We start from the raw sequence: 17550 nt of genomic DNA on the forward strand, positions 1-17550 counted from the left end.
TTTTATTTTTTATCCAGTGTAATTCTCTGGAGATTCATCCCCGTTATTGCATATGTTAATAATTTGTTTCTTTTTACTGCCGGGTAGCATTTCCACCACATGGATGTACTACAGTTTGGTCATTCATGTGTTAAAGGAACTACAGATAATTTTAAATTTTCAATAATTATGCCTGCCAGGCTATTGGTATTTTTTCACTGAAAACATTAAGCGGGATAATAAAGATACAAGGAAGGAATCAGTCCTCATTTCCCTTTGCTATTCCTGAAGAGGTATTAACCTAATTCATTTCCTTCTACCTGCTCTTCTCAGGACTTTCACTTTGTTCAGAGTGGCAAAAAAAAAAAATCTGGAAATTAGTTCAGAGCCAACTCTCTCTTCATCCTTTATTGAAAGCCCTGGAAAGCAAGAGATGATGTGAAGAAATTAGTCCCAAATGTCCCACTCAACCCCTGAGCCCAGCATGTCATCAACAGCTGAATGAAATGATATCAGGTCTGTCAAGTCACTAAAGGCAGTTCTAAGCTTCTGGACTTATAGAAACTGCAATAACAAAAATACTAATGAACTACTGTTTCGTATATTAAAAAAAAGTCAACAAATACCATGGAAACCTAATTATCATTTTCACTCAGTTATCCTAGTGAAAACTTATCTAGTTTTTGTTTCTATCCAGCATTGCCTATGCTGATATATAATCTATGTAGCAGTTTGTTAATAATATAAGATTAAAATAAAACCAACCTTATACCAAGCCAATACTAAGATGGCCAATGTAAGGACTGGGAAGCAATTTTGGCTGTACCAGACCAGGGCTGTATCATTTGATGGTCTGTGGACTCCCCCAGTGCTCCGTGCGATTCCTGTACCACCAGCACACTCCACAGGGTACTTACGTGTGCACTTTACTCTTTTTTTCCCTGAGCTGTAAGGTCCTTAAGGCAGATCTATATTTCATCAATTTTATAACATCCACAAAGTATGTACTGAATTAATTAAGCATGTAGGGAAACATAATATTCACAGCAGCTCTCAATTCTCGAGTGTTTATTATGTGCCAGTCACATCTTCAGGGCAACACAACAAGGCAGATATATTATTCCACCTTTCTACATAGGGAACTGAGGTTCAGAGGGGTCACAGAAGGCACAAGCTAGTAAGTGGTAGAGTCAGGACTCCACCTTACTTGCTTCACTAACTGGTTGTGCTAGGAAACATATGGGGGACCCTTCCAGGAGAAGCTAAGTGTGGTTTATGCATGGATATGGAGGTTGGAAAAGAACCTGAGCAATGCCCTATTGGGTCAGATAATGACCAAAACCTTTACTGAATATTCCTGCTTTCTGCCAGGTATTCGGCAGGGGCTTCAGAGGCAAGAGAGATGTGATCCCTGGCCTCATGAAAGGGGCTCTCAGGCTGCTGTGTGAAGAGGTATGCTATACTCTGAAGAAAATGATCTAGAAGAGGTAAAAACAAAGTGGCACACAAATAGGCTGCCTAGAGAGGAGCTGGTGCAGCTTGAGAGAGGTGATGGATGAGCAGGAACTCACCACCTCCACACAGGGTTGAATCTGCACTGACAGACCCAGTCGCTGTTTTGCTGGGAAGCACAAAGACATCTGTTAGCCTGCTTTTCCAGTAGGCAACACCCACACTCTCAACAGGTCTATGAAACCTCCTTGGATCTGTCGCCTTTTCTGAAATGATTTATACTCTTGTATCCAAACGTGATTGACTTGGTGCGTTCTCAATCACGAAAAGAAGCATTTCCCTAGTTGTACTCAAGTTGCCTATTTCAAGCTCTGAAAAGTGCCCCTAATTTTAAGTTTTTGTAATTTGGTAGGAAAATTATAGTTTTCATTCTACTTCTCCTTCATATTTTCAAACTGAAAAAACATATTTTTGGACTAACCTCAAAATCTTTCTTCACCCTTGATCATTTTAACACCTTTCTTTAACACCTGTTCTAGTTCTGTTATTTCTTTATTTGGGTACAACCCCAGAACCACAGAACACATTCTTGGTCTGATAGATGTGTATAATTGATATCTGTGGTTCAGTACCAAGCCCAACTAAAGTCCCATCATTTTTCAATTCATTAGAAAATATAAATAGATACAAAGACATTTGTGAGGGTTTTTCATTGCTATTTGTTTTAGATTTTAAACAGTGAGGCAGTAGTGATAATACAATACAATACAATACAATACAATATACACACATGTGCTATTAGGCTGTTACAGTATTCATTTGGTAGATTGATACTGTCATATATGGAATAACTATTCAATTTTTTCAAAGACTGGAAAGGATGTTTTTCCTATAAAACCTTTGAATAAACTTGTAACTACCTTGAAAAAAATCAATCAATGAACAGTATGAGTTCACCTCAGAGGGCAGTTTCTTTAATGGCACCCATTCACCTTTGTATTCTGGCCTGCACTTTGCAGAGTGCTTTGTACAAAAAGATACTTCATAAAAAGACACTTGATTCAAATCAATTTTTTCTGAGCAATTTTTTGAAGAATTGAAAATAAAGTATTAGAACAAAAGAGTTAACCACAGAAAACAATTTCTTTTATTTTAATATAGCACTATAAAAGTCATAATGAAAATTATTTTAATACTTATATTTGAAAATTGCATTAAAGAATGTCACTTTGCTTGTTTCACTGAATGTTACCAGCCTATATTGTTAAACTATAACCCCACCTATGTTCTCTTCCTGTAACTTCCTGGTCTGGAGAATAAATGTGGGGCGAGAACCCCAGTTCATGGTTAATTTCCCAAAAGGAAGGAATGCCTCTCTCTTGACGGTTCTGGGAAATTAACCCCTTTGGGGTCTCCCACTGCTTAGAAGAAATGGGCTTTGAGTAATCCTTTTGCGGCTCCATCACCCAGGGGAAGAGAGGTGACAAATCCGTGGGAGGCAAAGCAACAGTGGCCAACATCAGTACACTTCTAAACACTTCAGCATAGATTTCCATACTTCTTTCTCTTTCTCAGGTAAAATTTACAGAGTGAAATACACAAATCTTAGATGTACCATTCAATGAGTCTTGAAACATCCATGATTTCCCTGCAATTATTTCAATAAATATTGTATGTGTATTTCTTAAATTATACATAGAGCTATGAAACCCTGAGCAAATGCAGCATCTGAATCTAGTCTAGCTTCTCCTTAAGAGTAATCAAGAACCTCTCTTTCCTATTATATTAGTGATCCATTAACACAACACTATATCACTACATACACATTCTTATCACACTCTCAATCTAAGCCCCTCCTTGCAAACACAAAAATGTTTTTTAAAAATCTGCTTATTAAGGTATATTTTATTAAGTTAAAATTTGCAAATTTAAGTGCACATTGTCATCATTCCAAAAAAGTTCCCTCTTGTCCCTTTGCAGTCAATCTCTTCCCCCCATCCCTGCCTCCTGGTCAACAGATTTTATCCCCACTGCGCAAGTAAATTCTGGTTATTGATCAAGTCATATGCAATTGCGAATCCAGTAACAGAAATTGCATTTTGGATTTGAGCATCTGTGTTATATCCAATTCAAGTTATGAAAACTTATACATGGTGATAAATGCTTTAGATTTTTTATATATAGATTATGGTACAGGTACCTCCAAATACATTAGTTAAAAGAAGTAAACTCTACACATGTATTCTGTCAGAATACAGATGCTATAATTCTAATGCCATGATGTTTATTAAAATAGTCTATGTTTTCAAATAGCAACATCTTTGAGTACAAATTTTTCAAAGTATTTTAAAAACATCCTGTTGGCTCTTAAGTGCCCATTTGCATAAAAAAAACTAAGCAAAAGCACTATTGATACCTCCAAGATGCCCATTCCCAAATGACATGACAGGTCTGTTGATTAAAATAAATAAATAAATAAGGACAGAGAAAGAGAGGAGTGCTAAATCTAGATGGGAAGAGTCTTACATTTTAATAGTCATTAACTTGTATGTGGTAGGCAGCCTCTAAGATGGCTCCCCAAGATCCCTGCCTCCTTATATTCCCACCATTATGTAATCAATCCCCTCACCTGGAGTGTAGGGTGGACTTATTGACTCACTTCTAATGAACAGAATAGAGAAGTGATAGGATGTCACTTCCAAGATTAGGTTATGAAGACTGTCTTTTGTCTTGGGTGCTGTCTCTCACCTTTGCCCTCTTTTTGATCATTCGTGCTGGGGAAGCAGGCAGTCATGTTGTGAAGAGCCTCTACAGAGAGGCTCACAGTCAGTGAGGGACTAAATCCTGTCAACAACCATGTACTTGAGCTTGGGAGAGGAATCCCTCTGTAGTCATGCCTTAAGGTGAGATGGCACCTCTAGACTGTGATCTCATGAGAGATCTTGAGCTAGAGGCACACAGCTAAGCCACTCCCGGATTCCTTATGCACAGAAACTGTGAAAGGATAAATGCTGTTTTGAGGTAATTCATTACACAGCAATAGAAAATTGGGCTGAGCCCGTGGCGCACTTGGGAGAGTACAGTGCTGGGAGCGCAGCAATGCTCCCACCACGGTTTCGGATCCTATATAGGATTGGCTGGTGCGCTCGCTGGCTGAGTGTCGGTCATGAAAAAGACAAAAAAAAAAAAGAAAACTAATGTACTGTGAGATTTTTTCAGCTGCAATTTAAACTACAAATAACTAATATGAGAAAATGTGACAATGAATTCAGTCATTAGCACCCAGATTTTCTAATTTATCTTTGTCTTATATACTTTCTTCTCAGTAAATACAACTTGGAAGTAAAGTTCTATTTTATTTTTTTATCTAAAATTTTTATTGTACATTCACATGCATTTGTAAGAAATAATACAGAGAGATCCCTTGCATACTTTGCTCAGTTCTCCTAGTGGTAACATTTCACAGAACTATATAGTACAGTATCATAACTAGAATACTGAAATTGATATAACCCACCTATCTTATACAGATAGCCTCAGTTTTACTTATACTTGTGTGTGTGTGTGTGTGTGTGTGTACATTTTTTACAATTTTCTCACATACTCAAATTACATCCCTTTGTAATTAGAATCTAGCCATTATATTATTCCTTATAAATGTTCTGTCTGATAGTAAAAGTTGTTAAGAAACGTGATTTCAGAGTTTATTTCACAGTTCCACATTAATAAACTGAAAATGGACTTAGTAACAGAAATAAAAACCACTCACAGGTTATGTAATTGTCAATGGAAAATTCACTTGCCCGAAAAGTTTTCTTGAAAGCAAACTATAAAATAAAATGTCACCCTTTGCCCAGAATTAATGTATTTGTGTTTGAAATTCAGATGTGAAATAATATTGAATGTGGTTGAAATTTTAACACTGCCTCTTTTTCCTCTTATGAAAGAAGTGAGAAGTTATGATTTGTATAGCAATGCCTCAGAAAATCAATATATCCAAGTTTTTATTTTATGATCAGGCGGTGTTAAAATTCATACTTAAACATCTAAACACAAACAGCCAAGGAAAAAGTCAAGCTGATTATGCATCATGCAAAGCCAAATACTTTTGCATAAAAGAGAAACCTTAGAGGAAAACAAAGGGATACCTACTTTCTGCTGCTAGAAGTCCTAGGAGGAAGGCAGCATATGGACAAACAAACAGTATGATTTTAGAGCAAGCAGGTTATCAAGCCACAGTTGGGCCCACTAGATGAGCCACTAGAAGCATGGTCCCCCAGCTGACCCCAAAGTGAACCCTCCAGTTATATGAGCACACTCACTGGGATTGTTCAAGATTTCAGACATCAATCACTGGGTTCTGATTCTGACTTCTTTGATTTGAAATATGAGAACAGAATATTTCCATTTTTAATTATTAAGTAACAAAGCAACAGTACACTGTTTATCATAAGATTAAACTCAATGAATTCTAGGAAATACATAATGGATGAATTTCAATAATCAAAATAGAAAAATATCTTCTACAGAAAAATTGTTTTACATTGTAAACAACATACCTAAACATGTCTGACTTTTCTTTAGATGACAAATTGGGAAATTGATTAGTTTTAAATTGTGATTTTAAATATTCATATTTTCCTAAATGCATACAGTATTACTCTTTATCATGATAAGACTTGATTTAAGAAAACAATATGCTATATTTTGTGAGCAGGCAGCTTTACCACTCTTCTCAAACTTCGGAGTGTCATATATCAGTAGAATTTCAGGAAACTTTTGAGGACCAAATTAGGATTGACAGTTTTTAATTCTGTCAAGAAAGGTCATTAAAAAGATCTACCTATCATTTATTATCATTCCATAAAAAGAATAGAAAAGGCATTACCTAAAGATGGAAAACAAAGACAATCCATCTCAAGAAAGGGCAGTTGGTGACCTTACACTGTTCATTCAAGCACGCACTCTCTCTCTTTCTAGCCTCTCCATCCCTGTCTCTCCACAACCCCACCCTACAAATACGTGCTCTATGATCGTTTTTCTCTTTTGCCATGGCTTGAACGAATTTTCACGTAACGATGAAAAATGCTTTGTGTTTTGTACTATAAAGCACACCCATGAAAATTTAAACAGAAAGACACTGGAAAGGATAACTTTGGGAACTTAAAATAAATGATGCAGAATTTAACCATTAGTATAAATAGAGAAAAATTCAGGCTTGGAAATTAATGAAAATATTAAAATATAAAAATGAAATATAAAATAATAAAACAAATAGTAAAAAATGAAAATACAGATGTTTTTATTTATGAAAGTGCAGAGCTCTATGTGAGTCCAGATAAAATATACAATTGGCTTTTTGCAATCAACTATACAACTATTACTATTGGTTGCAGAAAAGGACACTTACTGGTAGATAGCTATTTGATAAGTAATGCTGATCATAATAGTAGAATGCCTCCCTTTAAATGGATTAGTATTAAAAATTAATTTTAGGAATGTATGAATAATTCCTGATAGCTATGTGAAATTTGGAAAATATTAGGATTTTCTTCAAAATTTTCCTTTGTTTTTGACTTCTGAACACATAGAAATCTCTTAATTTTCATTTAGGGTAGGTGATTAGTATTAGACATATACACAGCATTTTAATTCTTCCATTTTTTCATTTGTAGCACCCAGACAGTGCCATTCAAAAATACACAGACTGCTGGCAAGATCATTAAGATCCAGGAATTAAAAAAAAGAAAGAAAAGAGTAAAAAAGTAATAAAGAAACAGGGTGTGGCTGCAGGAAAGGGAAGACAAGAAAGAATGCTAAATTGTGAACAACTAATTTAAGGGTTTGTAGGCTATCCACAAAATGGTGTAAGACATTTCTCTTTTGTTTAAAAATCAAGTACTGTAATCAGAAACTATTTCAACCAAATCATTAGAGACTGTACTGAAAAACAAAAAAACTGGGCAATAAAAATGTATTTAATAGAAAATAAGCATATCTATAAATATAGATAATTCCTTTCCCTGAAGGAAAAATCCAACTCTTCCCAGAAAGGAACACTTAAGAGCTCACTGAGTTCTTGCTAGGCAGAGGTAAATATTCAGGGATAACAATGAAATTAGGTCTATGAAGTGACTGGCCAGGACAATACTGCTCTCTGGGTCCAGTTCTAAAGATGAAAACGGTAGCAGAGATCTTGACCTAAAATCTCAAAGAGATTTATCCTAAATATATTCCAAGTAAGTGACTATATCACATTGTCACAGTATGACATAAAAACCGTTACTGGATCCTCTCCGCCTAAGTAGGGTCAACTGTAATCTGAGTGTGAAGAGAGAAGTTCAAGCTAACAAAAAAAGTTACAGGTGAATGGAACAAAATGGACTAAGAGAAAAAAAGATAGACATAAAACGACAGGAAGATTGGGAACCATACTTATAAACACAACTGCATCCTTTTCTTTCATGTGACAAGGACTTTGGATAATCAGAAGAGGAAGCACAAGAGGAAAACAGTCAGCACAAGAGGAAAACAGCAAGGCAGAAATTTCTCCACAAAGAGTCTTTTCTCTAAAATTTCTATTTGTGAATGTTTTTGGAAATCACCTTCATTCAAAAGAGGAAGATTCATATCCCAATTGGTAAAAGTCAAAATAAAGAACTGTATACCTGCTGGAATGGGAAGTTTGATCTTGTCATTTTGCACAAGGTATAAGCATATACTAAATGGTAGGAAATTCTGCGTGTTTCTATGTGCACATACATGCAAACAGAAGAGGGTAGAAGCAGAAATACTGATAGCTGTTCGTGGTCCCAACAGGGAAGAAGCATTAGCACACTTGTTCTTCCTGTATTGCTAACGGTGGAACAAACAACTCATTCTTTAGGAATGGCCCTGGGCCTTGACTCCAATGGCAATACATGAATATTAAAGAAGCCAGTCCAAAAGTACAAAAATCAAATCAGCAGCACAATGTTGACATGACAAATACACAGTGACTCTAATGAAAGAAAGAAGAAAAGCTGAGGCAAGAGAACATATGACTTAGGAGTTAAGTAAATAAAGAAATACATAAATAAAATTAAAAAATTCTAACACACACACACATACACGCATCTACATATACATATAAATGGGTCCTATGAATTTTTAGCAAATGATCCTTGAGAATACCTCACTGGTAAGATGGGTGTACCTATATACATTTCATCAAAATAGATAACTTCATCTATGTTGTTACCTCTTGAACACTTGTATATATGTGTTATAGACTTCATGTACAGAGAAGAACTTGATAATTGTTCCAAGAGATAATTCACAAGACAGCTTTCCACTGAAAGATTCAAATCAAAGCAGTGCTATCCCAAAGTCTGATCTAATATGGTTGACATGGGTAAAATCTTACATCAGAAGTTTTTGTTGAGGGAGAAGGTAATCAGAAAGATCCAAAAACCCTGACTACAATGTTGAATTGGATAAAGTGCAGTGTTGCGTCTGGAAAGGGGAAGTATTACTGTGGTAAAAAGAAAAAAGTGAAATGGATTTGGAGCAGTAGGGGAAAGAAACTTTGGTATTAAAATGAAAAAGAACAAGACACACGTAGATAGGATTTGGTTGCTGATAAACTTCCTTAGAATCCCTTGCAGGATTTGATTAAATTAACAGAAAAAGTTTATTTATAATGAAAGAGAAAGGATGTAGACACCAAATGAGCCACACAGGTGAATGAATGAACTATCCAATTACCTGAGGAGGTAGGGTCTTCGGAGAAATCTGGCAACTCTTCAGGGGGATCCCCGTAGAATGAGTTGAATTTGTGACTTGACACAGCGGCTAGTACTGCACCCTAAAGCAAAGAAATGAAACAAAAATATTATTTAAACAAATAATTATACAAACATAAAAAAGTTAATCAAAGAATGGTTATTTATCTTAAGACTTATTGAGAAAGTCAAATATATAGGAGATGATGGCTGGGAGAGAGGTACATTAAAAATAATTTTGGATTCCTTTAAATAAATTACACATGCATATACTAGAATAACAGTGTTGGGAACTGCAAAAGTATATGAAACACATCTTGAACACAAACATGTACCACACAATGGAATATTCTGTAGTCATTATAAAACGATGCTGCAGAATGATGATTAATGAAAAGGAAAAATGTTTGCGATGAATCAACATGAAAAAGGTTTTAAAACAATGCATGATCTCATTTTTTGGGGAAAAAAAGTTAATATAAATGTAAAAGACTGAACATATACCAGAATGTTAAAAGTATTAATTATCTCTGGGTGATAGGATTATGAGCCACTCTCTTTTTAAAAAAATATTTCCCCCACTTTCTTTTTGTTTTTAACAATGATTGTATTACTTCTGTACAGTAATTCTCAATCAGGCCACACATCAGAATCAACTACCTGCGACTCATTAAGCCACATGCATAGCCTCCCCTGATTCCTAGTTGCCATATTGAGTGTATGACATCTCTTGGGACTGTTGAGTGGAAAAGGGTTGGAATTATTGTTTTAGTAACAGGAAGAATGATAAAACTTCTGGGTGTGTTCCCTAGCTCTACCACTTTCTAGCTACATGACGCTGTTTGAGTAAATCATTTAACCTCTCTAGATTTTCTTATCTGTAAAGAAGGGATATTAAAACCGACATTACTTACCTTACAGGATTGTCAGAAGTCATAATGTATATGAAAGTGCTTTGCAAACTGTAAAGCATTACGTTAAGTGCAAATCATTACTAAGCCTACTAATATAGAGCTAGAACATGAGCACAGTCTTCTGCTGGTCTAAGTAGAATTGCTCATTTAGGTAGTTTAAGTATCAAATCACCTAAGTAATCTAAGTTTTAAGTTGTCTCAGTCTAAATTTTAAATATTAAACTCTTGCATTTTTCTGAAAAGAAAGATGAACCTTTTATGTGTGTAGGCGTCTGTTAATAAGTAGATGCAAACATTAATAGAAATACATGTCCACGAAGTTCACTTTTTTGGGGATCATGTTAGGGTTTCTTTCTATAAATACAAATTGAAAAACACTGTAGAAAGAGAAGATCAAAAAAGGAGAAGTGATCTTGATGCTACCATTCCAGGCAACTTTTTAGATTTCCTAAAGTCCAGGATTAATGCATGAGAGGTTCTTATGCTACCATATTGAAAAAACAGTAGTGAATGCTGAATTCTTCCTTCTACAGAAGAACTTATTTCACTTTACGTATTATACATGTTCCCTAAAATCTGGGCGGGAATGACATTTTCCTATATCAAATCATATTTCCCACACACTGAAACTAGACTTTTAGAGATGCTTTATTTTTACTTCCAAATGAAGTTCAACTCAGTTTCTTAATATGTCAGTTTTATGTTTCAACACCTGTTCTAGCTACTATAGTTAAAAATCTATAAATAAATATTTATACTGCTAGGAAAACACTATTTAAAAGTGCCCTGAGGGGTAAATTCTTTTGAAACAATAGTATCAAGTTCCTAATTTATCTGTCTCAGGGCTAGCAGTTTTATTTAGTTCTCTAAACTCAGTGACTGACTACACATGGTTCAAATATTCAATGCAAAGCTATTATGTAAAACAGCAAAAATAATTCTGAAATAGTTTATAGATTTGCAGAGTTTTATTAGAGTCTGAGAGTCAACGTTGGAGATGATTCATACTAAGAGATTCATTTTGCAGATGAGGCTTAGCAACCTGTTAAGGTCGCTGCTAACTTAAAGACATAATCAAGAATAGACAGAATTGAGGTTCACTGACTACTCTCCCTAGTTGCAGGATTTCTATTGTAAGAGGGGTCAACGATTTTTTTTCTGTAAGGGGACAGACAGTAAATATTTTAGGCTTTGAAGGCCATATGGTCTTATGCAACTACTCAACTCCACCACTGTAGCATGAAATCAGCCATAGACAAGATGTAAATAAACGTATGTTGCTGTATTCCAATAAAACTTTACACACATAAATAGGCAGTAGGCTGGATTTGGTCCCTAGGTCGTAGTTTGCAAAACCCTGTATTACACTATTACTACTAAAGAGCCTGTGGGTACAAGAATATAAAATCAGATCTTATACGAGTAGTTCTCCAAACTTTCTGGTTTATTAAACCCTTGACAAAGAAGTTTTCAATCTGCTTTAATTTAGAAGGTATACTTTCGTATGCTTTAAGAGTGAAACATAATAATTTTGAGTTAAGAAGATTATTCACAATCTGTTATGATAATAATACTAAAGTTGCAATTTTCTATCAAGCAAATTAAACTAGAAAGGAGAAGGCAGATTCTAAATTCAGAGAAAAAGAGAACTATAAATAATTCTTCACTTAATCTTATAGTTTTCTTGAAATGTCAATATGTCAAACATCAAAATGGAATGCTTCTGGCTTGATGATTCTGTCTTGCATTTAAGGAAGTGGAAAACAAGAACATGGTTAGCTCAGACTTCTGCTAAGTTAAACTACTGACTGAATGCACTTAAGGAGGCAACAAAATAAGGAACACAAGAGTTGAACAGAGATGTACTGCTAACTTGAAGACAAAAACAAAAGACCAATACTCCCTTTTTGGTACTTCTTAACCAGGTTCAAAACAAGCACCATGAAGTTTGATAGGCACAAAGGCAGGGAGGTACATTTTAAAAAGTCTGAATACAAAACACAAGTTTGAGATGTAGAATAATTGGCTTTGCACCCAAATGGCAAGGTAACACATAATCATACTGCTATCTGAGGAGGGAAATATACCAAGGAAATATACTGAGAGGGGGAAAGCCCTTGACCGGAACACACCAGTGCAAGTGTGACAAAGGAATTTGAGAGAGAATCATCCTATTAGGATTCAGAACACTGAAATCAAAGCCCTACAAAGGGTGGAGAATTTGGGGAGGTTGAGGTCAAACAGAGATGACCAGAAGGCTAGAAAATCATTTCAAGGTACAAATGTTAAAGGATTTGTGTTGATTACAATTAAGAGTTAGGTCCTAGATGATAACTAGGTGAGACAATTGATTAAATCATAACTTCTGATATCTCTCCATACAAATACAACCAAAGTTACCATTCAGTTTAGTCTGCATAGCCTATACATATATATGATACTCAAACATAATCTAAACACAGCTCTCAAACCTGGAATTTTATAACATTAAGTCAGGACATATGACTAAAGGAGGCTGAAGTAACTTCTCTGAAGAAAATGGAAAATGAGACTTGTAAGTGTACTAGATGTGGCTATATTTAGGAGAAATTGCATGGAATTTTAGAAATTCTTTTGGGCCTGCATGAAAGTATTTTATAAAGATGGTCTTAAATGTACATAATAACTCTCAAAAGCTATATTGCCCAAGAGGAAGCAATAAATTCTACATTTCAGAATCACAAATTAGTAGAATTGCTTTGTAAAATCAATATAGGAAGGTCAAAATCACTTCAATTATTATGTGTGGAACTGTTCATACCAGAAAAACAGTTTTCAGTTTTTGGAATCAAAGGTGTCTTTTACACATTAGATTTAATGCTCTAATTAACTGGAGCTCACAATTGCTGTCCCAACTTACTGCCTTTGTGCAAACCCTCACTACAGGAGAGGACTGTATGTTAATGCTGGGTTTTGTTAAGCACAAAGGTCTGATAAATCCTTGAGTTACCTCTTGTTGAATTAACAGAAAGGGGAAGAATGCCAAAAGCAACTATTATAGCTTCCTGGTTGACCTCTCAAAAGGTGCTGCTTAGGTATAAGTATTAGTCTTGGAGGTGCTAAGACTCCATATAGCAGTATAGTACAATAGAAATTTCTGTGCTGATGGAAATGTTCTATACCTGTACAGTCCAATACAGTAGCCATCAGCCACAGGTACTGTTGGATATTTGAAATGTGGCTAGTGTAATTTAGAAGCTGAATTTTAAATTTTATTTAATATTAATTTATTAAAATTAAAAAAAGTAAGTAGCTACATTAGGCCAGTGGATATTGCGTTGGATAGTGCAGCTCTATAAATTAGTCATGTGCCACATAATGATGTTTTGGTCAATGATCGCATATGTGAGGGTTGTCATAGCAATAGGTTAGGCATGTAGTCAGCTATACCACCTAGGTTTGTGTAAGTACACTATGTTATGTTTGCACAACAATGAAATAGCCTAATGACAGATTCCTCATGTATGTACATAGCCCCATCACTAAGCAACACATGACTGAACTGAAAAACAGCACTCCTAAACAAACTTTACGCAGTTATGCACAATTCAGGAACACAAGAGACCAATTGGTAAGTCAGAGAAGCATGCAGGCTATACTTCTGCAATTTGCAAAACAGGGAATAAATGGGTTTTATACTCTGAATTGAATCACATGGATTCAACTCACCATTTCCTGAACTGATAGCGATAAACTTAACCCAAATACAGAATATTGTTTCTACCTATGTAGAATTTCTTTGACATACTTTAAATAGGGAAATTTGCTTTCTAGGGGTAGAAATAATTCATGAAGCAAAGGGGATGGCTTCCAGAACAGATTCCCTCCTGAGCCTCTTCTCTAGATAGACAAACTCAGATACTCACAGACACCCCTTTGCTCAGTAATTCCTTCAGTAGATGATGCCCGTGGTTAAGAGTACATTTGTGCAGATTTTCCACACAGCCTTAATCACATAGTCTGTCCCATGCATGCTAATATTCAGTTTGAGAAAATATGACCCTCATATCTAGTCCTGTGCTCAGGATTATGTAGTTTATTAAGGGAGTATTGTTTCTAGGGGATTTTTTCCCCCCTGAAAGTATTAAAATTCTAGAGTTTAGTAAGAAGTAAAAGGAGGAAAAAACCAACATATGAAATGTCTAGTAACCAAAATGGGGAAAAGAAATTTTCCATCATTGTCCAAAGAGATAAGGTAAAATAATGAAAGAGGAGAATAAAAAGAAGTATGTGATACAAATTCAAATCACATGCAGAGCTCCATAAACTTTATCTACAGTTTTGATGTTAATGCTTTCTAATTATCCAAATAATTTTCTCATTAGGCATTTGTTGTCTCCTGTAGCCTGCTGAAGAGGTTAAATGCCAAAATGAATATATGAATATGGAAAGGAACAATTCCTGATTGTTGATCAGTGACACCATTATAACCGATAATGAGTAACAGTCTTAAAATTTCAGCAAAGGTGGTTAGGTAAGTAGAATGAGTAATATTTTATATTCTGGCATTAAAAAGTCTCACAAGACTTTCGGAATGAGAAAGAGGTTCAACTGTGCAAATAAACTCACTATCAAAAATACATGCAATATTATTTCTGGCAGTAGAAAATGGGAAGCAATCTCTATGTCTAGCAACTGGTTAATTAAATTATGATTTGTACATATGATGAAATATTATAGAGCCATTATAATTTGCACATTAGAATAACAACTCTCTGGGCCGAGCCCATGGCGCACTCGGGAGAGTGCGGTGCTGGGAGTGCAGCGATGCTCCCGCCGTGGGTTCGGATCCTATATAGGACTGGCTGGTGCACTCACTGGCTGAGTGTCGGTCACGAAAAAGACAAAAAAAAAAAAAGAATAATAACTCTCAATGAAGTGGACTCACTAGAATCGTTCATGGGCCTTTCACAAACTACACGTGTCCCTCCAACCTTACATATACACCTAGGGCTGAGGGAAAGAAGGGTGGTCCCTTGGTTGAGTGGTGTAGTGAGCCATTGTTACTGATGGGAATGTGTCATATTCCTCAAGTGTGCTAAAGTGGAAACTAGTATTTAAGAATATTTTGTCACAAGGTATAACAAAAAATTGGTTATGTAAAATTCCTATGACATAAAAATAACCATTTTTAAAATTAGTTAATGTAATTAAATTTAATTTTTTTGGTAGCTGGCCATCATGGGGATCTGAACCCTTAACCTTGGTGTTATAACACCACACTCTAACCGAGCTAACCAGCCAGCTCAAAACTAACCATTTCAATGTGTATAATTAGACTATATAAAAATGTGTAATTCAATGGTATTTAGTACATTTGCAATGTTGTACAATCGCCACTTCTTCTAGTTCTGAAACATCTTTATCACCCTCCAAAAAACCTGATAACCATAACGTAGACACTCCCCAGCACCTAACAATCACTAATTTGCTTTCTGTATCTATGAATTTAGAGACATAAATAACTATTCCATGTATTTCATATAAATGGAGTCATCCAATGTGTCTTTTTATGTCTCTTTTTGCATGCAGATATCCAACTGTCCCAGCACCATTTGTTGAAAAAAATATTTCTTCTCCATTGAATTGCCTTGGCACATTTGTTGAAAATCAATTGAACATAAACATAAGGGTTTATTCCTGAACTCTCAATTCTATTTGACTGATCTATATATCTAATTCCTATACCTTACTGGCACCACAATGTCCTGATAACTCTTTGTACTAAATGTTGAACTTGGGAAGTATGAATCCTCCAACATTTTTTTGTTTTCTTAAGATTGTTTTAGATATTTTAGGTCTTTGCATTTCCAAAAAAATTTTAGGATTAGGTTGTTGATTTCTGCTAAAACTTTGATAGGGATTGTGTTGAATCTATAGATCAATTTGGGAAGAACTGCCATCTTAACAATTTTCAAATCCATTAATATTAAATATGTCTCCATTTATTTAGATCTTTAATTTCTCTCAGCAATGTTAGTTTACAAATCTTGCACTTCATTTGTCAAATTTATTCTTAAGTATTTCATTCTCTTTGATGCTACTGTGAATGGAATTATTTCTTAATTTCATTTTAAGACTGTTCATTGCTCATATATAGAAATACAATTCAATTTTGTATATCAACTGTAGTGGATTGAATTATGTTCCCCCAAAACTCACTGAAGCTTAATTATGTCCCCCAAGTTTTATGTGTTAGAAACTTAGCCCCCACTGTGACTGTTAAGAGGGTGGGAAATCCTATTATGGTAATTGAAAGGTGGAGCCTTAAATAGGTGATTGGATTGTAGCACCATACCATAGTGAATGGATTAAAAATGGTGATCAAGGGCATGGTTCTGAGGGCTTTAAAAGAAGAGGAGAGTCTGTCTTTCTAGCTCTCTCTGCTTCCATCATCTTGCAATGTGAGACACCTGGGCCACTGTCATCACTACCAGATGGACTTTGGATTTCCCAGCCTCAGAAACTGTAAGCAAAAAATGTTGTTTTTCTTTATAATTACCCAGTTCTGTGTATTTTGTTATAAGCAACACAAAACGGACTAATACACCGACCTTGTATTCTGTGACCTTGATGAACTTGTTTGTTATTTCTAATAGTTTTTTTGCAGATTCTTTACTGTTTTCTACATACAGGATCATGTCATTTGCAAACAAAGATCTATTTTCTTTCCAATCTGAATGCTTTTATTTTGTTTTCTTGCCTGATCATACTAGAGACAGAGATAATTTATATTTATACTAATTTCCCAGGTGATGCTGATGATGCTGGTCCAGGGGCTACACTTGGAGAACCACAGCTCTAAAGAGTGTATATTATATAATGGATATGATACTAGAGGAAAGTAATGGGAAACAAATGAATATTACAATATAAGCTTAAGAGTTTCTCTTTCTAGATACCGTGAGAGAAAATGATGATCAAAATGGTGAGAAAAGTCTAAACATTAATTACTTTGGAAGAAACACATTAATAAAGGTTATCCAGTGAAATTTTTGATTTTCTACACATTTTAAAAAAGTTTTAAAAACCTCAAAAATGTTAATGTCAATGACTGGAAGAAAGCTAAAATGGTATATGGAGTGCCCATTTAGGAATTACAGTTGTTGACAGAGTACCAAATTGAAGGTATTAACATTAAAATCATAACAACACAATAACAACAATAACAAAGTTAATAGGAAATAATATCTAAGGAGCATTAACTATTGCCAGGTACTGTTCTAACTGCTGTAAAATATCAGCTCATTAAATTCTGACAACCCTATGAACTAGTTATTATGATTATCCTCATTTCATAGATAAAGAAATTAAGGTACAGAGAGTTTACATAACTTTTTCAAGGCTATACAGCTAGGAAGTGTCAGAACCAGGATTCACCCAAGGCAATATAGCTTCAGAGC

The 17550-nt window shown here is 35.0% G+C and overlaps 1 protein-coding gene across 1 annotated transcript in view; it reads right to left on the minus strand.

Annotated features, from left to right (window-relative positions):
* CASK (calcium/calmodulin dependent serine protein kinase) overlaps window positions 1-17550 on the minus strand; it is a 378414-nt gene that overhangs the window by 86371 nt on the left and 274493 nt on the right. Inside the window, exon 10 of the mRNA XM_063083161.1 lies at window positions 9178-9277. Coding sequence (XP_062939231.1) covers window positions 9178-9277 — 100 coding nt within the window. The remainder of the gene's footprint in view (window positions 1-9177; window positions 9278-17550) is intronic.

Source organism: Cynocephalus volans, chromosome X (assembly GCF_027409185.1).
Source record: "Cynocephalus volans isolate mCynVol1 chromosome X, mCynVol1.pri, whole genome shotgun sequence".
Classification (NCBI taxonomy): Eukaryota; Metazoa; Chordata; class Mammalia; order Dermoptera; family Cynocephalidae; genus Cynocephalus; species Cynocephalus volans.